General features: G+C 39.1%; 2 protein-coding genes across 9 annotated transcripts in view; both read left to right on the forward strand.

Annotated features, from left to right (window-relative positions):
* Window positions 1-16,596, forward strand: part of LOC105355350 (NACHT, LRR and PYD domains-containing protein 12-like) — a 249,628-nt gene that overhangs the window by 166,089 nt on the left and 66,943 nt on the right. The gene's annotated exons all lie outside the window — the stretch shown is intronic.
* LOC111948628 (uncharacterized) lies at window positions 4,088-9,994 on the forward strand. Of its 2 annotated transcripts, XM_078936313.1 has the most exons (4): window positions 4,088-4,586; window positions 6,517-6,951; window positions 8,108-8,260; window positions 8,297-9,994. In XM_078936313.1, the coding sequence occupies exons 1-4, from the start codon at window positions 4,415-4,417 to the stop codon at window positions 9,499-9,501; spliced, it is 1,965 nt and encodes a 654-aa protein (XP_078792439.1). In that variant the 5' UTR covers window positions 4,088-4,414; the 3' UTR covers window positions 9,502-9,994. The 2 variants fall into 2 exon arrangements, with proteins under 2 accessions (XP_078792439.1, XP_023818128.1); XM_023962360.2 differs by having other exon boundaries at window positions 8,108-9,994.

A 16,596-nucleotide genomic window follows, 5' to 3' on the forward strand; every position in this document is an offset into this window, starting at 1 on the left:
AGAGACAGTGGAGCTGATCTCAGATCAGTTCCTGCTGCAGCTCTGACACTCATCTCCACTTCCTCTGATTCCTCCATCACTCTGCTCTCCACCTCCCAGGAACAGAGCTTCACAGCTGATCTCTGTCAAACTGCAGTACTTTAACCTGAAATCAGACAGGAAAGTGTGTTCAAGAGCAGTGGAAGGTCCAGGAACTAGGTCAATTCAGTCAGGTGACCCGCCCTGATGACAGACGGACAAATTACATTTTCACTGTTTAGCAGTTCCTCTTGGATTTTGACCCAAAAACATGAAGGTAAATTAAAATGCAATAGATCTGAAAGGACTTTCAAATGAAGTTCAAACAGATGAGGAATTGAAATGTAATTTGTCTTCATGAATAATTGTTTACTAAATACATTTTCCAAATAAATGGCAGAAATGCAGATTGAACTGACGGTTGGAAAATTAATTTTCATTTAAATTATGGAACCAAAAAAAACAACTGACAATTTGAAATCCAATAGATTTTGCTTTGATTTAAAGCTTTGATTTAAAAAATGTAAGAATTTTTTTTTTCTGCATCTTCAATCCTAAATTATTGAATCCATTTTCAAATGACATCATCGCAATGCAAAGTAAAATTTTCATTAAGAATAGAAGATTCACTTTGAGTTATGGGTAAAAAAAAAATAAAAGAAAAACTTCAATAGGAAAATCTTGACCACATTTGAAAGAATCTGACACAAGATAAAATGAACAAAGTAAGTTTAAACCCCCTGCAGATACTTTGCAGAGGATGAAAATTCAAGAAAACAAAGTTGCTGATTCATGAAAACTTGGACAAGAGATATTAAGGACTTTTCCAAAAGCAAAGCTAAATTAGACAGAACCCTGTTAAGACACTTTAGCTCAGAAAATCTTCCTCTGAGTTAAAGAGAATTACACAATGAGTCCAGATTTCAAAAAAAGAAAAGAAGGAGAACTGGGATTACCAGTTTGGCCCTGAAGATGTCATGACCAGGGGCCTCATTTATAAATGTTGGGTACGCACAAAAGAAGGCGTACGCCACTCTCTACGCAATTATTGATATTTATAAAAAGCAAACTTGACGGGAACATGTGCGGTCCTTCACGCAAGCTCTGACCCAGGCGTACGCACAAAAACGGGTGAAATGAGAAACGACGACACCGTGGGCAGATGGAAGAAACACGTGAAAGTGAAAATGACAATACTGCCTCTCATAAATAACATGAAGACTTCACAAAGCAAGTCTTACAATTAACAGCCTACACGAACACCCGTTTGATCGATCAGCAGTGAAACAAACAAAAATAAAAATCAAACGAAAATTACAACAGAAATTCAAATGAACACTTATTTGCAAAAAGAAAAGTGAAATATGTTCTGCAATAATCTTCCAAAACGGAGAGCAGAGAAAAGTAAATAATGATAATGGTTAAGTGGATGATAAATGTTTTAACTCACGTTATCACATTGTTTAATTGTTTTGCTAATACATATTTAGTGTGTTCTGCTTTTTCCAGTTTATGTCATTAAAAAAACTGCTGTTACTCTGTTATAGACAGTCAGGTAGTCTGACTTTTTCAACAATGAGTGTGTCTTAAAATCTTGCATTGCCATGAAATATGGAGAATCAAAACTGCCAAATACAAATAAAGGTTCTCATTTATAAATGACAAACAAAATAAATGTACTAAGTTTAAAGTTATGAACATACAAAATAATAGATAAAGACGTGTACAAATGCTTGTTTCCATTCAAACAGAATTTGTTGTTGACATCTATTATTTATAAATTGCTACATTTATTTCTTATATTTGGCAGTCTTATTTGCCAGTCTTGGTTTTACATAATGATGATGTTTTGCACAGTTCTTCCTCAGCCTACAGTTTCTTCTTCTCTCCTCACGTAACATGTTCAACAACATTCCTTAGTGATGAGGAGTAACTGCACCTGCAATGAAAACAATGCAGCGAAAACAATACAGTGAAAGGTCAACTGCTGCATAGTTAATGGCTGCAAGGTTAATGGCTGAATAGTAATTTGCAATTATAAAGAAACAGTAAGTCAAGTCTTTTGGCATTAAATAGCTTCTATTGATAAAAATGTCATGCATTCCTTTTTGGCTATTCAATTCAATTCAATTTTATTTGTATAGCCCAAAATCACAACAACAGTCGTCTCGATGGGCTTCGAAGTGAAACATGAACTCAAAAGGATCACGAATACAAAGAGTTCAATAGGAAAATACTAAAATGAACTAACAAACTGACTAAGCTATACTGGCATCCCTGCCCTTAGACCCCCTTTCGCGGTAAGGAAAAACTCCCAAAAAAAAACGGATTCCGGAAAAAACGAAGAAACCTCAGGGGTGCCCACATGAAGGAGGGATCCTCCCCCAGGACGGACAGGCGATTTACCAGAACTCATAGAGAAGAATTAACTTATCTAAATCTACAACTACATATATAAAAGTCCAGCAGACGAGCTTCATCCAGCTGTGGTTGGGAGGACAGTCAAAGGCGCGAGTCGAGCCGGAGACAGGAACCACAGCCAGGTGTAGGAGCAGAATCATAGACAAGGTACTCGGTCAGGTACAGAGCAGAGACGAGCCAGAGGCAGGATTAACAGCCAGGTGTAGGAGCGGGAGCAAAGGCGAGGTAAACGGTCAGGAACTGGAGCACGGATGAGGCTATGCAGGAACAATCAAAAGGTAATTGGGCATTGGAGGTGGAGCAGCATCCACATCCCAAGATGTTGATGACATCACTGAAGATGTAATCTCAGGTACAGTGATCCCTTGCTGTAACGCGGTTTACTTTTCACGGTTTCGCTACTTCACGGATTTGCATCTTGCATTGTGTTCTGCATTCTGATTGGCTAAAAAGTCACTCCGCTTCTTCTCTACCTGTGCATCAATAATGTTGCAGTTTAAAGTGAACAGGTACGTAAAACAGCTTGCCAAATTTACATTACGTATGTGCAAATTCTCTTGCAATTTTGAGTTTCTCTAAAACCCATAGTAAAAAGAGTGACAACAACTGCGTATCACTATGCTCTTCCCCCGAACAAACACACGTGCACCGCGGGCTTCAAAAGAAGAAAACACTGCAGAGCGGAGTCAGGATGCAGCGGCTCAGTCTGTAGAGCAGTGAAATACACCTGAGTTACTATTTGTCTGACTGTACTTTGTATTTTTTTCATAACAATTTTAAATTTTCTTCCGTTTAATCCAATTACTCGGGTCGCGGTGGGCGAGCTAATCTCCGCAATTTGAAGCCTTCTGTTCACATCAATGATTTAAATTATTATTTGACAGTACAGAAGTTATTTGTTGAAAAAAAACGTTTCTAAAGTACATTAATTTGTGAAACAAATAGTTGAGCCTGTAAAATGGTATGTTCTTTCTTTTCAATGTATAATAGAGTATTTAATTGGATAATAATTGTAAGAAAAAAATAAAGGTTTCTACTTCACGGATTTTGCTTATCACGGGTAATTTTTGGAACGTATATATATATATATTTATATATAGTCTACATATATATATATATATACTCTACATATATATATATTTTAATTTTTGAAGATTGTTCTGGGTTAGGGGCACTCCATCACTCTGGCTGGTTGTTGTAAAGGCAGGATCTGTGCAAGTGAGCTTCAAGTGCATTGCAGAACGACGCTTCAGCTGACTGACAGGGATCAAGTTCTAAAGCCTGTCTTACTACACCCATTCACTACCAAAAGGTTTTAGAGTTAGGCCAGGGTGACAGAACACACACCTTCCAAACGAAGGCACAGGAGTTAAAGGGACTGACAGGTGTGGGCAGGGACCTGCAATACTGTTAGTCGACCAGAGCAAGCTTAATATTTGTACCCCTATTAGTTAGGATTTCAATCCTTTACATTTTTATATATATATATATATGTAAAATTTTCATTAAAGCTACTTTGATGCCAGATAAGTCTACAGAAAGCATTCTCATGTGGACGCCAATGACCTCACCAAGATGGCGTCGCCCTCCGCCACTATTGGCCAGGCTTCCCAAGCGGGCGTGTCTCCTCTGGCTATATATTTCTTGTTTTGAAAGAAGTTCCAACAGTGACCCGGAAGTAAGGAGCACGAGGCGCTAGCAGCTTTAGCTTGTTAGAAGGCTAGTAGCGCTAGCTTGTATCAAGACGACGGTGGGAAGTTTTGTTGGGAAGTTTGTGAGGTTTTTGGACAGAAATGACGATACGTGGTTCGTGTGGGAACTCTCAGCATTTTCCAAAGTCTCGTAAATGAGTGAAGAAGTGTTGAACCAAAAGACAACGTGGATTGCTGTGATTGAGACTAGCAGCTGATCGGAGCTGCAGTGAAGAGGACCGCGGTGTTTGTGGGAGTTGGAGCTGAAGATCGGAGCAGGAACCATGTCTTCCCTTCAGTCTCTGAGAGAGTTGATCAGCGAGCGACTAGCTGCTGCTGCTGAAGAAATCTTCAGACTCTGTGAAGGAACCATCGTCCAGTACGAGCAGGAGCTCTGTCGTCAGCGCAGACTGCTGGACATAGCGTGGAAACCACAGCTTCAGCTTCACTCTATAGGTATGTTCACTTCAGCAAAGGAGAGAAACCTTTGCTTTTTGAGGCTCACAGTTTTCTGAAGGCCCAGAGACACAATTTGATAATGAATTGAGAAATTATAGATCTTTTATGTCAGACCAAATAAACAAATAAAATGGCTAAATAGACCTAAAATTAGGCAATCACTATTAAAGGGGGGTTTATCTTTTAAAATCATGGATTTGCACAATGTTGTATTTTAATTCATTTACATTATATGTTTAATTTATTATTATTGAGGGTCAATATGAACATTCAGCCTGTTAATATATGATTATTTTCTTTACAGGGCTGGTAGCTGTACTCATTTTTTGTATTCAATTTCTTGCACTTATCTTTGATAACACTTGAGTCACGTGTTTCATGTGTGTACCTCTAGCAGACATACCTGTTGAAGCTATAGCAATTCTAGACTTCTCGATCTCAAATGCTGCTCGTATCTCTGCTAGAATCTGCTAGGGGTGTGTATCGGCACGACGATACCATATAATCCTGATACGCGTCCCATGATGCGATACGTATTGCGAATTTGTACGTGGTAGTATGACTTGGAAAAAAGGGAGCCAGTTTAGCTCGTGCTGGTTTGCGGCGCCTTCCATCCGTGAAACCAGGGTTCGACTCCGGGCTGCTCCATGTTCCCTCCTCTACCTCTGCCAGTTCCAAGCCCGGTTTGAGAAGGTTGCGTCAGGAAGGGCATCCGGCGTAAAACATTGCCAAATTTACCATGCGACTTGTTCGCTGTGGCGACCCCTGATGGGAGAAGCCGAAAGTGGAAGAAGTATGACTTGGAAAAAAAACTCATCTTAATGTTAATATGCCTCACATTGTAATAAAATAGTAACGTTTACTTTATTTAATGATCACTTTGGTAAAGCACCACAAAAGTATTTAATATACAAGTTGCTTTTACTCAAACAAATTCATAGTGCTTTTATTTTGGTAAATTACAATATACATGTTCCTAATAGCCTAAAGGGAACATTCAACATTGTCTTTTTTTTACAACAAACCTTTTTCAGTATAAGAAAAAAAGAATGGATGTGCCTCAACCAATAAGATAACAAGATAACCATAAGAAGTATAATGTAGGAAATAAAGTGCTGTTTTTTTCTTTTACTTTGTTCAATTTAGATTCTTTAGCACTTTATTTCTATAGTGCTTTAAAATAAAAGGTGGAAAAAACAATTCTTCCAAAAAACAGAGACTCTTGAGTTTTTCAATTTTCTGAGCACAGATTTCAAAAATGTCTCTCAGCTGCTCACAACAGAGGAAACACTCAGGACTTTGTCATTACCTACAGCCTGTCAGGTGGACTGTCCAGAGTGTCCGGTTGTGTACATCTGTCCACAAATGTCCAGATGCCACTTGTGTACAGATTCCAAAGTACAAAAGTGGCATCTGGAACAGCTGCTTGTGCTGGTGGAACTACACCCAATGGTCTTCAAGTCTCGACTGTGCGCCATAAGTGCAGATGCCAGTAAAGTGTGTCCCACATGATCCAATGAGTGTTCATTGACGTGGCCTAATCAGACACTACTGTGTGTTTGTTTCTGTCACCAGTGAAATTAGGACTTTCCTTCTCTAGAACCAGAAGAACAAAATAGAAGAACAAAGTTTCAAGCCTTTAAACTGTGTCAGTGTCAAATGGAGAAGTAGAATAGAATAAATAATATTAGAATAACTTATACATGTAACCTATGTAATTCATTTAACATGGAATTTTAATTACATATTGACCTATTTAATGACACTTGTGATCATATTTTCAATATATGTATTTCTAATTTGTCCCTTCTGGGCTTCCGTACTTCTCAGGTGTTTTCTTAAATGATCACTGAGTTTATTGGTGCTTGACAAAACCCAAAATCCTGTAATTGTATAAAGGTCTCCTTGTTGTGTTTGGTTCCTGCAGCCCTCCCCCAGCATTGGATGACAGAAGAGGAAGATCTCTGCAACCAGCAGAGGAACTTGAGCGTGGAGCAGGAGGAACCAGAACAGATTAGAGTGGAACTGCATGATCCAGAACCTCCACAGATCAAAGAGGAACCAGATGAACCAGAACCAGAAGAATTCTTCATCATTCAGGATGAAGGTCAGCTGGATCTGAAGCAGGAGACTGATACCTTGATGGAGATTCCTACTTATGAGGAGGATAAGAACAGTGAAGCAGATCTAAACAACCAGCAGAGCTTTAATGTAACTGATGGTGAGTGTGAAGAAGGAAGCCAACAAGAAGTAAACCAAGATGAAGATTCAACATCAACTACAGATGAAGAGACAGACACACAAAACAGAGATCAGAGGAAGAGAAGAGTCCAAAGTGTGGAGAGCTCTCACATGTCAGAAGGTCAGTATGACTGAGCTTCAGCTCCATGCCATCAGTATGTTCACTTCAACGGTTTTATCTTGAAAATGCAAAAATGCAGTCCACCAACAGCCTGTCCTGGAAGAGTCTCTTCTGTAACTTGCAGTTGAAAAGACACAAAACATTGTTGTATTCTGTTGAAAATGCAAATGCAATCCCCTCCCCTCTGCATTTTCATTTTATTCATGACACACATAAGCGTTAAGTATAAAATGAAAAAGCATTTTGAAATATTGCTTTTTCATTTTAATTTTGAGTCATTTAAAGCAGTTACATTTTGAAAATTAAAAAGCATTTCTATTAATCCCTCTTAATTGTCAAATTAGACATTTCTAAATGAATTTTGCTACATGTTTAGCAGAGAACATTTTGAAAATGAAATGTCAAATACCATTTTCATTTTAATTTTTTATTAAGTGACAGAATAAGCTGTGTTGAGGAAGGAAATGAAAAAAGCATTTTGGTGGATTGCTTTTTAATTTTGAGTCAAAAAATGCAGCTTCATTTTGAAAATGAAAAAGCATCTTTTCTTTTTTTTATTTATGCTATACAATCGCTTCCATACCAAGAAGCCAAACTCCAGTAGACCTCAATAAAATGGCAGACTGCTACTACACAGTCATTCTATTAGTCCGTTTATTTTTTTTTCATTGTTTATTTTTTTTCCTTTTTGGCAGTTACATAAGTAATAAACTCAGCAATCAGATGCCTTAGTAAAGTATGTGGTGCCCGCTGGCCCAAACTTAAACATTTGATTAACAGTTTGTCCCCCAGCCGCTTTAAGTGAAAGGGGCGGGAAATTTGAACAAGGTCATCATGTGCTGCTGTGCTAAAAAAATAAAAAAGAAGCAACTTATTAAACAAAAAAGCACTTTATAGATGGTCTTACAAGTTAGTTTGCATTACAATGGTCCTTCAGGGGCTCCTGAAGTAAATAAGCAGTCACAGGTTGTGAGTAATCTTTTTAAAAGTGTTTATTTGATTTGGTTTTAAAACTAAGGAATTACATTCTTTAAATTAAAATAATTAAAATTTGAATTATGCACATTCTGACTGAAACTATTCAATTTTTATTGGTGCATAACAATAAACCAAGTCATCATAACATATAAAAGGACCTCTTCTTGTGTTTCCTCAGTCCTCCCCAAGCATTGGGTGATTAAAGAGGAGGATCTCTGCAACCTGCAAAGGAACTTCAGAGTGGAACAGGATGATCGAGAACCTCCACATTATGAAGAGCAGGAGGAACCAGAACCTCTACATTATAAAGAGGAGCCAGAGGAACAAGAACCTTCAGAGATGAAAGAGGAGCCAGAGGAACAAGAACCTTCAGAGATGAAAGAGGAGCCAGAGGAACCCTTCATCGGTCAGTATGAGGAGCTTGATCTGAAGCAGGAGACTGATACCTTAATGGAGATTCCTACTTATGAGGAAGAGGAGGACAGTGAACTAACTGATTGTCAGGATGAAGAAGTAAACCAACACGAAGAATCAACATCAACTACAGATGAAGAGACAGACCCACAGAACAGAGATCAGAGGAAGAGAAGAGACAGAAGTCATGTCCAAAGTGCGGACAGCTCTCACATGTCAGAAAGTCAGTGTGACTTTGATGTTAGAATAAATCCTAACAAATCAGCCTTGGTTAAGAAACGTAAACGATCTCCAAAAGAAGAGAGACTTTCCTCTATCAGGTCTGGCAAAAACTCCAGAATAACTAGTAATCCGTCTGACTATATGGGAACTGGATCTGATGAAAAATGTTATATCTGCAAAGAATGTGGTAAAAGCTTTTGTAACATATCTCTGTTCGAAATACACATAAGAATCCATGCAGAAGATAAGCGATTTCCTTGTACAGAATGTGAAAAAAGTTTTACTCGGAAATCTAATCTCAAAACACACATGAGAACTCACACAGGCGAGAAGCCCTTCACTTGTAAAGAATGTAATACAAGTTTTAATCAAATATCTGGTCTTAGAATACACATGAGAACTCACACACGAGAACAGCCTTTTTCATGTGAAGAATGTAAAAAAAGCTTTAATCAAATATCTAATCTCATAACACACATGAGAACACACACAGGAGAAAGGCCTTTTACTTGTAAAGAATGCAACAAAAGTTTTAATCAAATATCTAATCTCCAAAAACACATGAGAACTCACACAGGAGAAAAGCCCTTTTCTTGTAAAGAATGTAAAAGAAGTTTTAATCAAATATCTAATCTTCAAAAACACATGATAACCCACACAGGAGAAAAGCCCTTTTCTTGTGAAAAATGTAAAAGAAGTTTTAATCAAATATCTAATCTCCAAAAACACATGAGAACCCACACAGATGAAAAGCCCTTTTCTTGTGAAAAATGTAATAAATCTTTTAATCAAATATCAAATCTCAAAACACACATGAGAACTCACACAGGAGAAAAGCCTTTCTTTTGTAAAGAATGTAACAAAAGTTTTAATCAAATATCCAATCTCCAAAAACACATGAGCACTCACAAAGGAGAGAAGCCTTCAAAAATGTGAATAATTTAAAACACGTTTTTGAAGTTTAAAAACTCCAGGGGTCAACCCCCAATGTTCTAATGAACTCCAAAGCAACCTGAAGTTGCCACATTGATAGAGTAACTTTATTAGAGGAAGGCACATTATTGATTATTGAATGTGCAGAAATTCTTTTTTTTTCTTTTTAAGACTTTGAATGATTTGATATTGTAGCGCAGTTTGGCCCTTTTTATATTTGAGACAAAACCTTTGAAGATACGCAAATGTTTAATGGTGTGTTTAGTACAATTTTAGTGGGAATTGGGTAAACTAAGAGCCATTTTAAGTTGCATTTAATATTTTTTTGATTTATTAATGTAGAATCTTCTGTATGATGCTGCTCAGTTTGTTATTGTCAGTGTTGTACTAAAGCAAAACAGCTACAAGGTTGCGGCTGAGCATTACTGGAGGGCTGGATATTTGTGAACCTGAGTGCTTCTGGAAACAAAATAAATACCTGCTTTGTTCTACCTGGTCCTCGCCTCGACTGTAATCTTTGAACCAACTGTTGTTTCTGATGCTTGTGTTCTCCGTGCGACACTTCCTTTTATCATAACATCACAAACACAACGCAGAGCCTCAGAGGTCCCCGGAGAGGTATCTATACAAGAGGGTTACATCTTTTGGTGTCTTCTAGTGCTGGCGGTTTAGAGATGGCTGCTTGGTAAGAGAGATCTCAAGAGATCTCAAGCTTCATGTGTGCAGCAGTAAGTGTTGGAACCTTTCCACAAACACAACAGTCACAGTGAAAGAATGAAAAAGAATTTTTGACCTTTAAATTAATAGGTTCACAGATATAGGTCCATTCATTCTATAGCAGAGAGCTCAGATCCCACTGTTTGTTCACCCATCTCTTTATTCAGACACTTTTCATCTCTGAGTTTGATTCCTGCAACAAGCTACCACAATCAGGCATCTACAGATCATCCAAAACCTGCTGTCTGTTTGATTTCATCTAAGGTCACGTCATTGTTCAGATCTCTGCACTGGTTGTCGGTGGTTGCTTCAATCAAAGTCTTCAATCTGGGCTAAAGAGAGGTTAACTCAATGCCATCTTTTTACCTGAGCACTTTTGTCAAGATCTTAAAGGCCTCTTGCTCTGGGCTTCCATCAGTGAACTTTAACTGGTGGTTCTTGCACTAAGCAATAAGAGATCACAGTTAAACTTTTTAGCTCGATGATACACAAAGTGGAAGGAACTATCCAACTCTATACACTCTACAAAAACAGACAATGCTAGAAGCGAGCTTTTCTATACTTTCCTTGATAAAACAACATTATCCACTACATCACAGTTCTTGTGTCTGAGACATTTCTCTGACAGCGTTTAACTTGAAAAGTCAGCTTCATGTTGGAGTCAGCTGAAGTCCGGAAGTCATTTCTGGCAGTGGAGTTGAGTTTAGAAGAGCCCACTTTACAGTCTTTACTGACAGCAGAACCATCAGAACTCTGCATTTGGACTTTTTTCACACACATTCATACACAGAGATGCTGAGATGCACATTGAACACCTGAACACATCTTACCCACTTCACACACGTTTCTATCTGCTTTCAGGTTAAAGGACAGCGACTTATCAGAGATGAGCTGTGAAGTTCTGGTCTCAGCTCTGAAGAATAACCCATCCAATCTGACAGAACTGGACCTGAGCTGGAACAGGAACCTGCAGGATTCAGGATTTCTTAATCTGTGTGGTTGTCTGGAGAGTCCAGACTGCAGACTGGGTCTGGACTCTCCAGACAACCACACAGATTGTGTGGTTCAGTTGTGTTCAGGTCAATATGATGACAAAGTTGTGTTGACACTAAACTACAAACATGAGACTGATGTTCTTTTGCTGCATGCTGACCAACTTCAGGTTGAAGGCTCCCACTAGTGCGGACATATCTATTAGATATCCAAATATTGGTTATTTCAATGTTTACATCATAGATATACATTATGTATTTGGTAGACATGGATTCATAGAGGTAGTGTGCACACTGCTGTGTAGATCTCAGGCTGATGACGTTTCCCACAGCTAAGTGTGTCGACATCCCATCATGCCTTGCGGCATGCCATTTGGGTAGTTTATTTCCGTTGGACATTAGATGTCTGTTGGATAACTAATATACATCAATTGCAGATGTGTACTGGACATCACAGACATCTCTGTCTTTTTTACTCAGATGTCTACCAATAGAGTTCTGCATATATAGGTCTCCTACACATCTGCCTGTAGACATCTAGCCTTTTGCATATTTATAGTTGTCCATTAGATAATTTTTTAAACATATCTTAAATATAAAATAAACACTGCAATTTTACATCTATCTATTCATCTTCAGAAGCCACTGACTCTTTCACTGTCACAGGATTGCTGCTTCCAACCCAGATACTATTGGGCAAAGACGAGGTACAACGTGAACAAATCGCCAGTCTGTTGCCTGCCCCCTTTTACTGTAGTGCCATTTGTTAGGAGTTTGGAAGGAAAACCAAAGCAGAAACGCAGGCAGGACAAAGTTATTGTGTTTATTGTGAGTTTGGAGGAAGTTAGTTTTGATGCCACATGCACAGGTGAGTGCTGAGGATTTCCTTGAGGCTGATGAATAATTAGGCGAGGCACAGCACAGAGCAGATGACATCTCTGGATCAGCAGGGAATTCCTAAACAGTCAAAAGGTGGGGCTGGAAATCCCCTGACCAGTGAGGAACGTCGTGGAGGAGGGACCTATACGTGGTGTAATGAGGCGAGGAAATCCAGAACCAGAACAAAAATCGTGAGTATGAAACGCTGGAAGACATAAACTAGGAATTGCTGGACTGTAAACTGACTCAATGAACTCAAAGTGTAGAAGTGAAACTGAAAATCTTAAATACTGTTGAACAATGAAAAATTAGTATAATCACCCAGCACAGGTGAGGAAAATTAGATTAGAAAAAAAAGCAGGGTGGAAATGAATCATGACACAATTTGGATTGGATTGTTACTGACCAAAGTCCAACTTCCCTGTTTAAAAAAAGCAAAACAATTTTTTTCAAGATTTCAAGAATCAATAAGATTTATTCTTCATTGTTAGTGAAACAACAGTTTGTTTCTGTGGCCATTATTCAGATGTATGGCTTCAAGCGACATGACTTGGACTCAAGTCAGACTCATGAATTTTACGACTTTAGACTCGACTTGGACTTCAACCGCAAAAATTTGTGACTTGACCCGGACTTTAGCCCTCTGACTCTGAAAAGACTTGCTAGTTTCTCCAACATCCAAAAATTAAGAAGCATGTTGACATACACCACGCCACGGTCTCTCTGTCTCTTTGTGTGAGCATCTTTATGTGTGTGCATCTTCGGCACAAGAAGATGCACACAATCCATTGGTTGGATTGATCTGCCAATCCAACCAATCAAATTGTAATGGGAGGGCCAAAAGATCTGTCAATCAAACTTAGTGCGAGTTCCTGTATTTAGTTCAATAATAAAATGTATGAGGTTGTTAACAAAAAATCAGTTTGCAGAGCATACAGCAAGAAGAGCCTGGTTCACTTTGCAGTTACATAAAGATCCAAGAGATTTTCAGACTTTGTGCTGAATTCAGGTTGAGGATCTGCATTGTGTCAAAGACCAGCTGTGCTGCTTTGGTCTCAGCTCTGAAGTCCAACCCGTCCCACCTGACAGAACTGGACCTGACAGACAACAACCTTCAGTCTTCAGATGTTCAGCAGCTCCAGGATCTGGTGGAGAGTCCAAACTCCAAACTGCAGACTCTGAGGTCAGTAGAGGGTTGGAGTCAGTCCAGCTGCTTCCAGATGTTTGGTCCTAAAGTTAGTCTGAGAGCAAAGATGCAGAGTTTCCTGTGAAGCTGCAGCTTCTCAGTGAAGCTCTGAGGAGAATGATGACAGGCTTAAGGACAACAGTCAGCCAATCAGAGCAGCAGAAGCTCCAACAGGTGAAGATGACAGGAAGCTGCTGCTCTGAACAGGACTGAAGCTCCTGCTGCTCTTTCTGCTGCTCCCTCATCACTTCTTTTAACAAATCTCACAGGTGGAAGGGTGCAGCTCTTTTCTCTTTTAAAATGATTTAGGGGAGGCGTTATCACTGGACGGTGTTCCTGGGAGGTGGAGAGCAGAGTGATGGAGGAATCAGAGGAAGTGGAGATGAATGTCAGAGCTGCAGCAGGAACTGATCTGAGATCAGCTCCACTGTCTCTCTCAGCATCAAGTGGACAGTTATTGTGCTGCAGCTCCCCCGGTGGACTGATGGAGAACTGCAGACCATCTTGTCATTCTAACTTGGAGGGTTGGGGAATCTTCTGCTTCTAACTTCTCGTATTGAGAGATTCTCTGAACTTTGTCAGCATATACTTACCGTAGTTTTTGATGTAATCCTTCCTGTCAGCTGACGTTTGTGTTTCTTCTGACATTGTCATGAGGAATCAGCTGTGGTTTTAAGTAAGTGTGGATTTAAGTAATAAAGTCAGTTTTCAGGTATGTTCATGTTGATATGATGGATGGACGGGACATCAAACCCTACCTTCCCATAAATGGCTGAAGAGGGGGTCAAACACTACTTTTAGCTGTTGAAACACACAAAGGAGGACCCTTTTAAAGCTTTTAATTAAAAGGCAACGCCCCAATTTTGATGTAAAAACACAACATTTTTAAGTTTAGTTTTAGCTCTATTTTAAAGTTTTGCCATTTTATGCAAATAAAAACTGATTTAAATTTGTAAGAATGCAACCAGTGATTAACCTTACGTATAGTTTTAAATCGATTTTAATGAGTAAATGAGAGGGTTTTGTGTAGGTGATCAGGGATTCCATCATGTTTATATGCTCTTTGATTATTAATTTATTTCATTTCGTATATATGCATGAACTTGTCATGAGTCCTGCCCTCTGATTGGTTGACTCCCCCATCCACTAACCCTCCCTCCCCCCTAGGTTCATTATTGGACACAGTTTCTTGCAAGGAATGTGTCAGAATTCAGAGCGCAGTTGTAGCGCACTTGTGATTTTATCCAGCAGATTGGAGCACACGCAGAAGCACATTTGAGCAGTTGTAATCACAAATTTGACGTTGTAACTCTAAATGAACACATGCAAATGGAAATTTGTCAGTTCACAGCAGAAGATTTTTACACACAGATGCAGATTTTTGGTGTGCAAGTTCTCACATTCTGTATTCCAAGTTCTCACATCAATTCTACCAGCTCGACCATTTAGACACATTTTTACCTTAATGCACAACAGCCAATCAGCTTTCACTGATCTATTTCAGTGGTTTGGCATCTGCTCCAATAGAATTTTTAGTATGAGGGTGAAGGCTGAAGATAAAGGAGGGATTTGTTAGTGAAAGATCAACTTTCTGTCTGGTTAGTCTTTCCAAGCAAACCAGGAAGTTTCTGACTTAATGATCAAAAGTTTGTCAACAACTGCTTTAGTGAGTCTGGAGAATAAAGTTGATCTGTTGGGATTTTCTTCTACTCTAGTCTGGACATTCAAGCAAACGTTTCATTTTCAGTAGAAACATTTTTTAACAGAAATTGCTTCTACTTCATTGACTAAACTGTGGTTTAGAATCAAAGCAGAAACATAAAGATTTTTCATTTTCAGTCAACAACAATCTTTAGATGTTCTTCATGTTCAAAGTCACGACTGAGCTCTTTCTTTTTCATGTAGCTGCTATATTTCTTGTCTCTAAACTGTGTTAAACACCTAATGTCCTAATTCTTCATGCTGATCAGGCAGAAATGCAGAAATGTGTGCTGCAGATCCCATGTTTGCCACTAGAGGGCAGCACAGCAGCTTCAGTCTTTGTCATTGTTGCTGTGTGAGCCAGAAGGAGCTTCAAAGTGAGCTGCAGCTTGGTTCAGACAAACCTCCACATTCACACACAGATGTGATCCTGAAGAAGTCTGAACAGAACATTTCAGGAGAACTCTTCAGTCCAGAACATGAGCCTGCATTGTTCCTGAAACTGGGATCAGAGTTCTGCTCTCTGCTCCAACAGAACCACCTTCATGAGCTCCTGGTTTCTTCTGGATCCTCCAACATTCAGACGCTCTCTGACTGAGTTCATGTCTGCACAGAAACCTTCAGGATTCTCTTCTTCCACACGTCTTTCACTCTGAAACTCTCTTCTGAATGTGGATCATCTCAGTCAGACGTTCAGCAGCATCAGAGCCGTGCATGTGCTCCTCCTCATGAGTCCTGAAGCTGCACTGTCAGCTGCAAAGATAGTGCAGCTGACAGTGCAGGAAATCTTGATCTTGTGAAGAATCTGCAGCCGTTGAAACACACCCTGTTACTGACGAACAAAGACGTCCTTCCGGAATGTGGTTCTGCTGCAGAACATTTTGCCAAACTAAAGCTGCTCCTCTTTCAACGGCAGAGAAAAAGGCCCAAAGATCATCTGGACCAGGGGTGCTCATTACGTTGATCGTGGTCAACCGCTTGAACCTCAACGACATGAGGGTAGATTACAGGCCAGCAAAGATAAATAATCAAAAAAAATAAAAAATATGTTTCTAAAATATCTCTCAGATAATCAAAATCCTCACAGAGAAGTACGTGACTTGATTGACATGCAGAACGGCCACTTGAACATCCTCTGATACAAACGTCACTGCATATGTGTGTTTAAATACACTGAGCACAAATTCTGTCTGTCATCAGAAAGTCACTACTTGCCCCACGGCAGTTAAGTCCCGGACAGAAGACCAATCTGGTCCACTGGAGCGTTTATTGAGGCCTGGATCACCCCGTGTGCTTCTGCAGGTCCTGCCCGATGGATCCAGTTTACAGCAGAGCATAAAATTCAATAGTCCCTGCTGTCTGTTTTTCTAATAAAACGCCTCATCTGTTAATACAAAAGTTTCTGCTCACATAGATTTGTGTAGTTTTAGTGTAAAGATTTAGAATTATTAGTACATAAACAATGTTATGTTCTAATAGATTATAGTACTATGTTCATCAAACAGTATTTTAATCCTGAAAAAACGATAGATAGATAGATAGATAGATAGATAGATAGATAGATAGATAGATAGATAGATAGATAGATAGATAGATAGATAGATAGATAGATAGATAGATAGA

Source organism: Oryzias latipes, chromosome 2, assembly GCF_053564925.1.
Source record: "Oryzias latipes strain Hd-rR chromosome 2, Olatipes_Hd-rR_3.1".
In the NCBI taxonomy this organism is placed as follows: domain Eukaryota; kingdom Metazoa; phylum Chordata; class Actinopteri; order Beloniformes; family Adrianichthyidae; genus Oryzias; species Oryzias latipes.